Source organism: Saccopteryx bilineata, chromosome 9, assembly GCF_036850765.1.
Source record: "Saccopteryx bilineata isolate mSacBil1 chromosome 9, mSacBil1_pri_phased_curated, whole genome shotgun sequence".
Taxonomy (NCBI): domain Eukaryota; kingdom Metazoa; phylum Chordata; class Mammalia; order Chiroptera; family Emballonuridae; genus Saccopteryx; species Saccopteryx bilineata.
This window is the reverse complement of record NC_089498.1, coordinates 94029988-94042871: the sequence shown is the minus strand read 5'-3', so window position 1 is coordinate 94042871 and position 12884 is coordinate 94029988. Positions and strand designations below refer to the sequence as shown.

Here is a 12884-nt window from a genome sequence, read left to right as displayed (position 1 = left end):
TCTCTCTCTCACTTAAAAATAAAACTGGCCCATTGGTCTCAGCTCCAAGAGGTTCAAAGTCTAGTGAGGACACAGTTGTGGATGGTGCACCCTTAGGAAAAGAGCTCTGGGGGTAATTCAAGGCAAGGGAAGCAGCAACTCTGGGGGACACCAGCAGAAAAACACTTCCCAAGAGAGGAGCCCAACCTGTGTTTTGAAGATTTATAGGAGTTCACCACACTGATAGGAGGGGCAGAGGGGATGAAAGTCTGAGCAAGGACTCTAGTGACTCCGGAGGACCGGAGTTGGAGCCTGGGTAAGGAATTGAGGTCGAGGCTGCCAAGGCAGAAAGGTGGGCAAAGAGCCCAACATTTACTGGGGAGGGTTGTAGAGTTCAAGACCATGGGGGTGTGAGGCAGGGACAGAGTCCAGGAGCTTGGCATTATGCATTTTAGTGTCTAGAAGAAAGGGGTTGTTGTCTGACACTTCGGAGAGACGAGGGGAGTCTTGGGTTGACTCGGTCCTTTGGGTACAGCCACAGGGAAGTCACCAGTTCCCTGAGTGAGAAAATTTGGTAGGGGGAAGCAAAGAAGAGGGGAAGTAAAGAGGAATCAACAGGTGAAGATTCTTCCATGAATTGGTTATGAAGAAAGGGGATGAGTGCATTAGACAGAAGGCCCCAGTCTGGATTATGGACTTAACCACCGTCCTTCCAGAGCATCATGGCCGAAGGCTGCAGACTTTAATATTAACAGTACGTGAGAATCATGGTACTAGTCCTGATCCTTGCTGATTTCTTTTTCTATACTGATACTTTATGTATACCATGCCAGCCCTGTGATGCAAAAACAATCATTACGCTTATTTCAAGGATGAGGGGGAAAACTGAGGTACAGTGAGGGTAGGACTTGCCCAAGGACACATGGCTGGGAAATGCTGGGGTTGGGATTTCAGGGCAGGTCTTTAACACTGTACTGACCACACCCACCTCAGCTGCCCTTTCTTGCCAGGGCCTGGCCTCACACAGTCTCCCAACTCCATCCAGGGTTCTTGTGTCCAGACCCCAACATGGTGTTGGGGACTCCAAGGCCCTTTGGTGCCGCCTCCTAGTGGTCTTATGGGGAAAGGGTGCCCAACTCATGCCTGGCAGCCTGCTCTGGTTCCTGATAGACAGAATCCAGACCCAGGGCCTGGTCTGTGTCCCTAGGGCAGGGGTCCCCAAACTTTTTACACAGGGGGCCAGTTCACTGTTCCTCAGACCGTTGGAGGGCCGGACTATAAAAAAACCTATGAACAAATCCCTATGCACACTGCACATATCTTATTTTAAAGTAAAAAAACAAAACGGGAACAAATACAATATTTAAAATAAAAAACAAGTAAATTTAAATCAAGAAACTGACCAGTATTTCAATGGGAACTATGGGCCTGCTTTTGGCTAATGAGATGGTCAATGTGCTCCTTTCATTGACCACCAATGAAAGAGATGCCCCTTCCGGAAGTGCAGCGGGGGCGGATAAATGGCCTCAGGGGGCCGCATGTGGCCCGCAGGCCGTAGTTTGGGGACCCCTGCCCTACGGCTTACGCCATAGCTGTACTATTGTGCCTATAGCTAAGCCCAGTCCTGCCTATAGGACACTGAAACTCTAGGCTAAGGTCACCAGAGAGGCCTTCCGCATTAGACCTCTGCCTCCCGCAGTCCGCTTCCGCACCACTTCTGAGTAACTGGTGACTCATTTCCTCCAGGCCACCTGCTCTGCCTGGAACAAGGCCAGCCATCCTCAGTAAAGTCTGCACCCCCCACTCTCAAGAGAAAAACTGTGAAATGGAAAATGAAGAAGCTGTTAGGAGACCAGTAGCAGGGGAAGTAGAGGAAACAAGAGCCCCTGCTTCTGCCAGCCCAGGCCAGCCGCTCAGTGCAGGCCTCCACCTGGCTGTGCCAGCACCTGGCCATGCTCCTGCGCTATGTGACCTTGAAGGATCTTGCTCTTCCTGGGCTGCAGGTTCCTCTTTTTACAGTAATAGATCTTTGAAGTCCTTTGCACTCCAGTTGTCTGTAAGTACATAGAAATATTTGTCTCCAGAGGACATGTAAATATTTCCCTCCTAACTCCACTTCTTTCTGGACCTGTAGCTTCCTCAAAATATGGCCACAACTCACGGTGTCTTGAGTTCAAAGAGACCCAGTGGGGAATGCCTGGGCTGTGGACAGTGACTCACTCCTGTTTCCCACAAGGTCCCAGGCCCAGGATCTCCTTCCTGGGTACCATCTGTCCCTGGGCCATCCTCAGGTCTGTGGGGTTGTGGGGACCTGGGAAGGCCTCTGCTCTCCCAGAAACGAGTCCTTCCTACTCTCAGACTGACACCACGTCACTGTGAGATTTATTCCTCTAGTTTAGCAAGGGTTTCTGTCCCCAGAGACTCACTAACGAGGAAAATAGACAGGAGGATGAGGAAGGAGGTAAATGGCTGAAAGAAGATTAGCAGGGCCATTCTTGGGCTCCCCAGTCTGCTCACTGGAGGGGAGGCTGTGAAAGCTCTTCCTTTCTGGTGAGGGGCTGGGGTGCAAGTGATGAGTGTACGAGCTGTGGACTTAAGGACAGTGTGGCATTATCCCCCAGCATGGAGGTGCTGAGCCCTCCTGTGTGTGGCCACTACTGCCTAGGTCAGGGGTCAGGAAACTTTTTGGCTGAGAGCCATGAATGCCACACATTTTAAAATGTAATTCCATGAGAGCCATACAAGGACCCGTGTACGTTAGGCATTATCCAATAAAAATTTGGTGTTGTCCCGGAGGACAGCTGTGATTGGCTCTAGGCACTTGCAACCATGAACATGAGTGGTAGGAAATGAATGTTTTATATTTTTAACATTATTATTTTATTTTTTTTGTATTTTTCTGAAGCTGGAAACGGGGAGGCAGTCAGACAGACTCCCGCATGCGCCCGACCGGGATCCACCCGGCATGCCCACCAGGGGGCGATGCTCTGCCCATCTGGGGCATTGCTCTGTTGCGACCAGAGCTACTCTAGCGCCTGAGGCAGAGGCCATGAAGCCATCCCCAGCGCCCGGGCCAACTTTGCTCCAATGGAGCCTTGGCTGCGGGAGGGGAAGAGAGAGACAGAGAGGAAGGAGAGAGGGAGGGGTGAAGAAGCAGATGGGCACTTCTCCTGTGTGCCTTGGCCGGGAATCGAACCCGGGACTTCCACACGCCAGGCCGACGCTCTACCATTGAGCCAACTGGCCAAGGCCAACATTATTTTTTTTATTAAAGATTTGTCTGTGAGCCAGATGCAGCCATCAAAAGAGCCACATCTGGCTCACGGCCTAGGCTGTGCTGTGGCCCCTTCTGAGCATTACAGCATCTCAGTGACTTGCAGGCAGCTTGAGGAGAAGTGGAGGCTCACAGAGGTTGTGGGCCTCATGGCCCCAGGACTTTCTCCTGAGCAGGGTGGGCTCCTAAAGATCCCAGGGTGATAGTGGAGAGACACGTTTCTAAACTGACACAGATCCAGAAGGGGAGCCTGCAAGCAGGATGTCAGGTTTTGCCTTAGGTGGCCTTCCCCTGTCTGTCATCTCTTGCTCATCTGCCAAATTCCAACCTTTGGTCACCTGGACTTGCTGCCCTCTGCATGCTTATAGGTGGCTCCTCTGGGATAGATAACAGAGACCTCTGTTAGCCAGGTTCACTCTGGATAAAACACCCAAACTTCAGTCCTTTACTCCTACTGAAAGGGGACAGCATGAGAGGCTTTAGGACTCTCAAAACTCCCCGTGATCATGCTTCAGCCAGCAACAGCCCAGCATGCGAGGAGAGAGTCCTGGGTGGGTGCGGGGCCCTCTCCAGTTAGGGCTGCTTCCTTGGGGAGGGGACTGTCTCTGCCTGACACTCTTGAGGTGGGGCAGGAAGGGGAGCCCACTGGAGAAGCACTTCTGGCATGGTTCTCTGCCCCGGGCATTTGACACGCCTCTCAGATAGTGATCAATGCTTCCCCTCTGGTGCTCGGGGGCTTGGGTTTAGTGTGGATCCATGCTGACATGCACATAAGGCAGTACACAGGTACCCACACTGATGGGTTTGTTATCATCTGCTGTCAGCACTGCAGAGACAGCATCCCAGGGCCAGCTTGTTCTGCAGAAGGGGAAGTTTCCCTGACATTGAAGGAGGAGTGGTCACATGCTGGGTGAAGCTTGCACTCACCCCATATGCTTGGAAGGAGAAAGAGGGAAGCACAACAAACAGTGTCCAGGAAGCCTGAGCACTAGAAGCACAAACAGGAAGTACTGCTGGTGGGGAGGCAGCAAGTGACTGCTTATCACTCTCAGCCAGATGTGTGCCAGAGAGAGAAATTGAGGCAGTGTGTGTCACAGTGAGCACCGGCCAGAATTCCCAAACCTCTGTGCCTTGCCTGTGTTCTGTAAGGAAGCCTGGGAAGCCTCTCTCCTTCCTCTCTTCCTTTCCCAGGCTCATCCCACACATGCCTCCTCCAGGAAGCCTCTCGGATTTCTCAGGCTATCTGGATCTCATTCCTTATTGCTTACAGCCTGCACTTTGAACTTATCAAGCTCCTCTCCTGGGTTATTTTGCTATCCTGTGTCATGAGCATTCAGAAATGGTGTCCTCAGTATCAGGCACAGAGCCAGGGTTAGGTAGAAAGTAAGTAAGTGTTAAACTCAACTGAACCTCTAATCCCCCTCCCTCAAATCCAGGAGGGTCCGTTGAGCTTAAGTGTTTTTGGCATTCTGTCCCTGGAAGCATAAAGGAGTGAATGGAAGCATGGACGACATATGTGTGTAAAGGGCCAGAGGCACGCAGGTGCTCCTGATGGCAGACAGACACTCCCTTCCGCGGGTGCCAGCTTCCATCCTGGTTCCACAAGGCCGGTCAGCTCTCCCCAGGGGCTGCCTTGGCCTCATCTCCACTGCCCATGTGTTATCTGAGGCTCCACATGACCATGGTGTGAAGGGGTTTGCCGAGGGATGCCCAGCGCCTGTGGGGGGTGACGCTGTTCCCTGTCACACAGGATGGAGAACCTGTTCATCAATCGCTTCATGCACATGTTCCAGTCTTCCTGGAGTGACTTTGCCGATTTTGAAAAAATCTTCGTCAAGATCAGCAACACTATTTCTGGTGAGTATGCCTTTTGGGTTCTCATGGTGCCGAGGAGACTAGCCTTGGACAGGGTTGCCCACACTGGTCCAGTATGGCTGGACCACCAGGCCCAGCTGCCCAGGGATGTTGCGAGTCTATACTTCTACCAACAGGGCACAAGGATACCAATTTCTCCACATCCTCACCTGTTGTCCTTTGTTTCATTTTTTGTAATAGCCATCCTGACAGGTGTGAGTTAGTCTTGATTTTCATTTCCCTGATGATTAGTGTCACTGAGGATCTTCTCATGTACTTGCTAGCCGTTTGTGTCTTCTTTGGAGAAGTGTATGTTCAAGTCCTTTGCCCATTTTTTAACTGAACTGTTAGTTTTTTTGTTATTGAGTTGTAGGAGTTCCTTATATATTTTGAGCAGTAGCCCCTTATCAGACAGATGTCTGCTTTGCAAACTCTTTTTTTCCTATTCTGTATGTTGCCCTTCACCCTGTTGTTTGTTTCCATTGCTGCGCACAAGTTTCTTAGTTTATCACAGTCCCATTTACCTGGTTTTGGTTTTGTACTTGAGAAAAATGTGCCCCAGGAACGTCCTCAGGGCCGGCGCAGGGAGGATAAGTGGTGCCAGGCCTGACCAGTGATGGGCAGGGGCACGGGCAGCTGGAAGTGGAGGCGGAGTCTGTGGTCAGCCAGCCATCTATGGAGTGTCTGGGAAAAGAGGCCTAGCAGGGCGTAGGCTGCCCCACTGGGACCTCAGCTGGGCCACAATTCTCTCCTCCACAGAGCGGGTCATGAACCACTGGCAGGAAGACCTCATGTTTGGGTACCAGTTCCTGAATGGCTGCAACCCCGTGCTGATCCAGCGCTGCAGCAAGTTGCCCAAGAAGCTCCCGGTGACCACGGAGATGGTGGAGTGCAGCCTGGAACGGCAGCTCACCTTGGAGCAGGAGGTCGAGGTAAGACCTGGTGGGCTGGGATCAGGGGTCCACACATCAGAAGCCCAACTTAGATGGCCAGGTCACACACTGCCTCCATCACTTACTTAAAACAAAGCCATTACAAAATAGTCCTAGGGATGTGAGGTGCACCATAGGGAATATAGTCAGCAATATCATAACTATGTGTGTCAGGTGAATACTGACTTATCCCAGGGATCACTTCTTAAGTTATATAAGGTCTACCGGAAAGTTCTGTCCATTTTTGGAATAAAACAAAATACAAATTTTTCTTACTGTCAATAAACTTTATTAAATAATATAATTGCCATTATTATTAATGATTTCTCACCAGCGTGAGGGCAGTTTGTATATCCCATTTTTGAAAAATGTTTTATCTTTTGATGTGAAAAATTGAACCAGTGCTTGTTTGAGATCTTCTTCATTTTTGAATTTTTTGCCCTTCAAAAAATTTTGTAAGGACAAAAAGAAGTGACAGTCAGAGGGTGCTAAGTCCGGGGAGTATGGTGGATGCGACAGACATGCTTCTGTAGCATTTCTTCCTTGTTGAAATTCGTAAAAATTACAGTGGCGTAAATGAACTTTATCAGTAGCCATGGGCACACTATTGCTTCACACATAAGACTAACATGAATCAACTTTGTTTTAGTTAATTTGCTACGTCAGTATGTATACATTAAGTGATAAAAATAGAGAGGCACACATGCGCCAAATAAACATGTGCTTACATGTCGAAACTTGTTGTGATAGAAACGGACAGAACTTTCCGGTAGACCTTATATAAATAACCATTATGCTGTACATCTGAAACATACACACACATGTGCACATGCACGGGCTTACGAAGTGCCTCACTTCAGCATAGTCAGAAAAGGGCAGTCTTCTACCTTCCCCAAATCCCGGTCACCTTTGATCTGGAGTGCATATAACTATAGAAAAGAGCATAAATCAGGAGTGTCAGCAAGCTCAAGAAACTTGCACCAAGTAACCCATCGCACTGTGCCAGCATCTTCAGACAAGGACACAGAGCACACTGTTCCTACAGACAACCCCCAGCCCCTGAAGCTTCTCCCCGCCCCAGAAGAGCACCCCACCTGGAGACTTTATCTTGACCCTGGAGACCCCTGCCTGCCTCTGTAAACCCTACCCTTACAGATCCTCCTCAGAACCTCCCACCCTGAAAGACCCCCTTTTCCTGCTCTCTCCCAAGGAGGGGGCTGATAGTAGAGTCTGCTTAGTTTTGAACTTTATGTAACTAGAGTCCCACAGTGATATTCTTTGCTATTTGACTTGTCTCACCTATTCCATCTAAACTTTATGTGCTTTAAACTTATTAAACTGTCACCCTGAGTGGGCTTTCAACATCTTAGGTAAGAGTCAGGCTGATTTCAAGTACAACAAATGCAAAACTGGCCACAGCCATCCCCTCACCTCGTGGGAAAAGCCCTACAACCTGGAAACTCTTGACATAAACCAGCTTTTGAGTGGAATAACAAAAGAACTACAAATTCTGAATTCCCCTGAGTTGTCAGGGGCCTCCAGAGCTGCCTCCCCTCCCCTATGAGCCTTATTCTAGGTTCTGCCTCTAGCGGACACTGCTTTGGACACGTCTCCTCTTGTTTCTGCAGCAAGGGAACATCTTCATCGTGGACTTTGAGCTGCTGGATGGCATCGATGCCAACAAAACAGACCCCTGCACACTGCAGTTTCTAGCTGCACCCATCTGCTTGCTGTACAAGAACTTGGCCAACAAGATGGTTCCCATTGCCATCCAGGTAGGCTACCGGCCTTGTTCCTCTCCTGGGTGCTTTGCCTTCAGCACACAGGACTCAGGGAGGAAGGACTCAGGTAGCTCCACCTGAACCTCCAGGAGGAGGGGAGCTCCGCCTTGCGTCTCTGAGGGAGGGCGCTGAGAGCTCTACCAGGCAGACGGGAGAAACAAGAACTTAGGGCCTCTTCCCAGCTGTGGGAGGGCTATCCACAGGGATGGAGAGGGCTCCACTCCTCAAGACACACTTGAGAAATACCTAGCAAGGCAAGGTGCTCTAGAGGACCTGTTCTAGGATAACATACTTCGCCCAACACTGAACAAGGACTTCAAATCAAAATGCCATCTGGGCCAGGCAGCCAATGCTTTGACATAAGCTGATGGCTGAAGCCATTGAGAGGCACCATGGAGGCGAGTCAGGAACTGTGCCAGTCCTGGGCTGCCTTCGAGTGCCCACAAATATTTGTTTCCACCAAGGACAGAGGGAAGAAGAGAGAGGGGCAAGCAGTGTGGCAGAGAGGCAGGTGAGGGCAGAGTTTCATATCTCCCCATTCCTAGATGCTCTGAGCTTCCTCAAAGCACCAGATGCTGCCACACTGTGGGGCTGGGATACAGACAGCACGAAACAACCCCTCGGGACAGGATTAAGTGTAGGTCTTTGGGGTTGGTCTGCAAAGGGGCCCATGTGGAACAGGCAGACAAGCATTCAGCAAACAGTACTTTGAGCCAAACGTGAACCAGGCATTCAGTGCTGTAGACATACCAGCAGCTGATTTTGCTAGGTGCCAACCACATGGCAAGAATATCCTTAAGGGTTAACCTGCACAGTCTACAATCCCTTACCCTCAATTCTGAAATCTAAAGCATTACAATGCTGCCAGGATTTTTAAAAACTGGTAGCAAAGTTGTTCTTATCAAAACTTGTTCTGAATCATTGAGAGAGAGGCTATTTTAATAGCCCATTCAATGTGAAATTCATATGTCACTGCAGGAAAATGAATATGTTTGATTGTCAAATATTATGTTTCCCCAGACCTGGGGTGGGGAGAGATGTGTCACCTAATGAAATATATGCACTGCTAAAATCTTAAAAATCCTGGATTCTGCGACATTTGCCAGCAGGATTTTAAGTGAGGACATGCCTCTATTTGTGTCATCATCACAACAACCCTGCAACGTAGACAGACACTATTGCTAGGGACTTCTTTCCTCAGATAGGGAAACAGAGGGATGGGGGCATGAAGCCAGTGACAACGCTTCCCCACATCACCCAGGCTCTGGGGCAGGTCTCCTCAAGAAGAGTCCCAGCCCATTATTACAGAAAAGACTTGTGTTTAAGAAACTGAAACAGCCCTGGCCGGTTGGCTCAGTGGTAGAGCATCAGCCTGGTTTTCAGGAGTCCTGGGTTCAATTCCCGGCCAGGGCACACAGGAGAAGCGCCCATCTGCTTCTCCACCCCTCCCCCTCTCCTTCCTCTCTGTCTCTCTCTTCCTGTCCCGCAGCCAGGGCTCCATTGGAGCATAGTTTGCCTGGGCGCTGAGGATGGCTCTGTGGCCTCTGCCTCAGGTGCTAGAATGGCCCTGGTTGCAACAGAGCGATGCCCCAGATGGGCAGAGCATCGCCCCCTGGTGGGCGTGCCAGGTGGATCTCAGTTGGGCGCATGCCGGAGTCTGAGTGCCTCCCCATTTCCAACTTCAGAAAAATACAACCCCCCCAAAAAAAAAACCTCCCCCAAAATAAAAGTCCACGACCAGATGTCTACACTGGTGAATTCTACCAAACAATCCAAGATTTGGTGCCTATCCTTCTCAAAGCCTTCCAAAAAATAGAAGAAGAAGCAATACTCCCTAATATATTTTATGAGGCCTACATAACCCTCATACCAAAACCTGGCAAGGACAATACAAAAAAAGAAAACTATAGACCAATATCTCTAGTGAATACAGACGCAAAAATCGAAAACAAAATAATAGCAAATCAAATACAACAAAACATTAAAAAAAATACATCATGATCAAGTGACATTCATCCCAGAGGCACAAGATGGTTCAACATACATAAATTGATCAATGTAATATACCACATCAACAAAACAAAAAAATCATCTGATCCTATTGGTAGATTCAGAAAGGCATTCTATAAGATACAACATCCATTTAATTTTAAAACATTCAATAAAATGGGTATAGAAGGAAAGTACCTAAACATAATGACAAACCCTCAGCTAATGTCATACTAAATGGCAAAAAAATGAAGACTTTTCCTCTAAAATTAGAAACAAGACAAGACTGCCCACTCTCTCTACTCTTACTCAATGTAGTACTGGAAATCCTAGCCAAAGCAATCAAGCAAGAGAAAGAAATAAAAGGCATCCATATCAGGAAAGAAGAAGTAAAGGTATCACTTTTTGCAGATGATATGATCCTGTATATAGAAAACCCCAAAGATTCCACTGAAAAACTTAGAAACAATAAACCATTGTCCTGGATGTGATAAACAAGAAAATAAAATAATAAATATGGAAAAATACAGAGAAGACTACATTTTGGTAATGATGTGATGGTGGACCTAGAAAACCTTAGGGACTCTAGTTGTTTAAAAAGCTACTAGAATTATAGTTAATTTAGCAAGGTTTCAATAAATGTACCTCTCAAAAACACCATTAACTTTTATCCGTGCTAACAATAAAATATAATACCCATATAAAGAATGTAAAAATCTCATTAATAATTTTATATTATTTCATGTTGAAATGGTAATATTTTAGATAAGTAACTTAAAATTATATTATTAACATAAACCTTACTTGTTTCTTTTTACTTTTATTACTGTGCTTGCCTAAAAATTTACAATTCTATCTGCGGCTTGCATTATACAGTGTGTCCGTAAAGTCATGGCGCACTTTTGACCGGTCACAGGAAAGCAACAAAAGATGATAGAAATGTGAAATCTGCACCTAATAAAAGAAAAACCCTCGCCTGACTAGGTGGTGGTGCAGTGGATAGAGTGTTGGACTGGGATGCAGAGGACCCAGGTTCGAGACCCCGAGGTCGCCAGCTTGAGCGTGGGCTCATCTGGTTTGAGCAAAAAAAGCCCACCAGCTTGAACCCAAGGTAGCTGGCTCCAGCAAGGGGTTACTCGGTCTGCTGAAGGCCCGCGGTCAAGGCACATATGAGAAAGCAATCAATGAACAACTAAGGTGTTGCAACGCACAATGAAAAACTAATGATTGATGCTTCTCATCTCTCTCCCTTCTTGTCTGTCTGTCCCTGTCTCTCCCTCTCTCTGACTCACTCTCTGTCTCTGTAAAAAATAAATAAATAAATAAAATTTAAAAAATAAAATCAAATGCTTCTTCAAAAAAAGAAAAAAAGAGGAGATCAGAAGATGGCAGCGGAGTAGGCGGATGCACAGACGCCCAGCTCTCAACACCAAACTGGAATACAAATCAATTTAGAAAAAATCAGCATGAAAAATCAACACTGAACTGCAAGAACAGCTCTCAAAAACCAAGGAGCAAAGAGGAAGCCACAATAATCCTGGTAAGGAGTGCCTGAATCTCCTCTGCTTACAGGAAGGGAAGGAGGGGGGTGAGGCTGAGAGCCCAGAGAGGATTTCACAGAGGAAAAAGAGCAGAAACTACTGCTCACAGCCACTTACCTGGCGACCAGGGAGCAAGGTGGGTTGAAAAGACCAGCTTATCTCCCAAGTGGAAAAGACAGGGAGAGGGACAGACTGTGAGGGGCTAAGTATGCAAGAAACGAAATAAAAAAGCTGACTCATTCGTGCTGGAGGCGGCCATAGCTGGGGGAGGGACTGAACCTTTCACAAAACAGAGCTGAAGTGCTTCCGGATCAGAGATCTCCGGACATCTATCCAGCTCCAATCAGCACAACAAGACACAGCTGAAAACAAGAAGTGGGGAGGAGGGGCAGTAACTCAGGTCTCCATGGAGATCTGAGATACACCTCCCCCTACTGAAGCTGAGAAAAAACCCTGCCCCCAGTGAGATTAGTTGGTGGAAGAGACCTTCAGCATCTCAGGTTACACCCACAGCATTCCTGGATACAGTTTCAAGGAAGCCCCCTGCTGAGATCAGTTAACAAGACTATCACCTGTTAAGAAAACAAACAAATCAAGACTTCAAAGCTGCCCAAATCCGAAAGTGGATTACAAATAATAGCTGATACAAACCCACGAAGACCTAAAAATAACACAACGGAAAACTGGAGGCAGACAACACCAAGCCTAGACTCAATCAACTCTACAAATAAAAAAAAAGAAGAAGAAGATGAGAAAACAAAGGAGTGCAATCCAAATGAAACCACAAGAGACACTTTCGAGAGATGAACTGAGTGATATGGAAATAATCAAACTTCCAGATGCGGAGTTCAAAATAATGATTGTAAGGATGCTTAGGGATCTTAGAACAACAATGGAGGGGGAGTTTGAGAACCTAAATAAAGAAATAGCAAGTATAAAAAAGAATCAGTTGGAGACGACAAATACAATATCAGAAATAAAGACCACAATGGAAGGAATTAAAAACAGGATAAATACAGCAGAGGATCGAATCAGCGAGTTAGAAGACAACTGGAATGAAGGCATGAAAGCAGAAAAGAAAAGAGAAAAAAGACTCAAAAAGTCAGAGGAAACTCTTAGAGAGCTCTGTGACAACATGAAGAGAAATAACATCCGCATCATAGGGGTTCCTGAAGAAGAAGAAAAAGAACAAGGGATAGAGACTTTGTTCAATCATATCATAGCTGAAAACTTCCCTAAATTAATGCAAGAGAAACTCTCACAAATCCAAGAAGCACAGAGGACTCCATTAAAGAGAAACCCAAAGAAACCTACACCAAGACACATCATAATTAAAATACCAAAGCTAAGCGATAAAGAGAAAATATTAAAAGCTGCAAGAGAAAAAAAAGTTATCACCTACAAAGGAGCCCCCATAAGGATGACATCTGACTTCTCAACAGAAACACTTGAGGCCAGAAGGGAATGGCAAGAAATATTCAAAGTAATGCAGAACAAGAACCTACAACCAAGACTACTTTATCCAGCAAGGCTA

The 12884-nt window shown here is 47.2% G+C and overlaps 1 protein-coding gene across 1 annotated transcript in view; it reads left to right on the top strand.

Moving 5' to 3' along the window:
- ALOX5 (arachidonate 5-lipoxygenase) overlaps positions 1–12884 on the top strand; it is a 61888-nt gene that overhangs the window by 27646 nt on the left and 21358 nt on the right. Inside the window, exons 5-7 of the mRNA XM_066243599.1 lie at positions 5004–5110; positions 5867–6039; positions 7668–7814. Of these exons, the coding sequence (XP_066099696.1) occupies positions 5004–5110; positions 5867–6039; positions 7668–7814 (427 nt within the window). The remainder of the gene's footprint in view (positions 1–5003; positions 5111–5866; positions 6040–7667; positions 7815–12884) is intronic.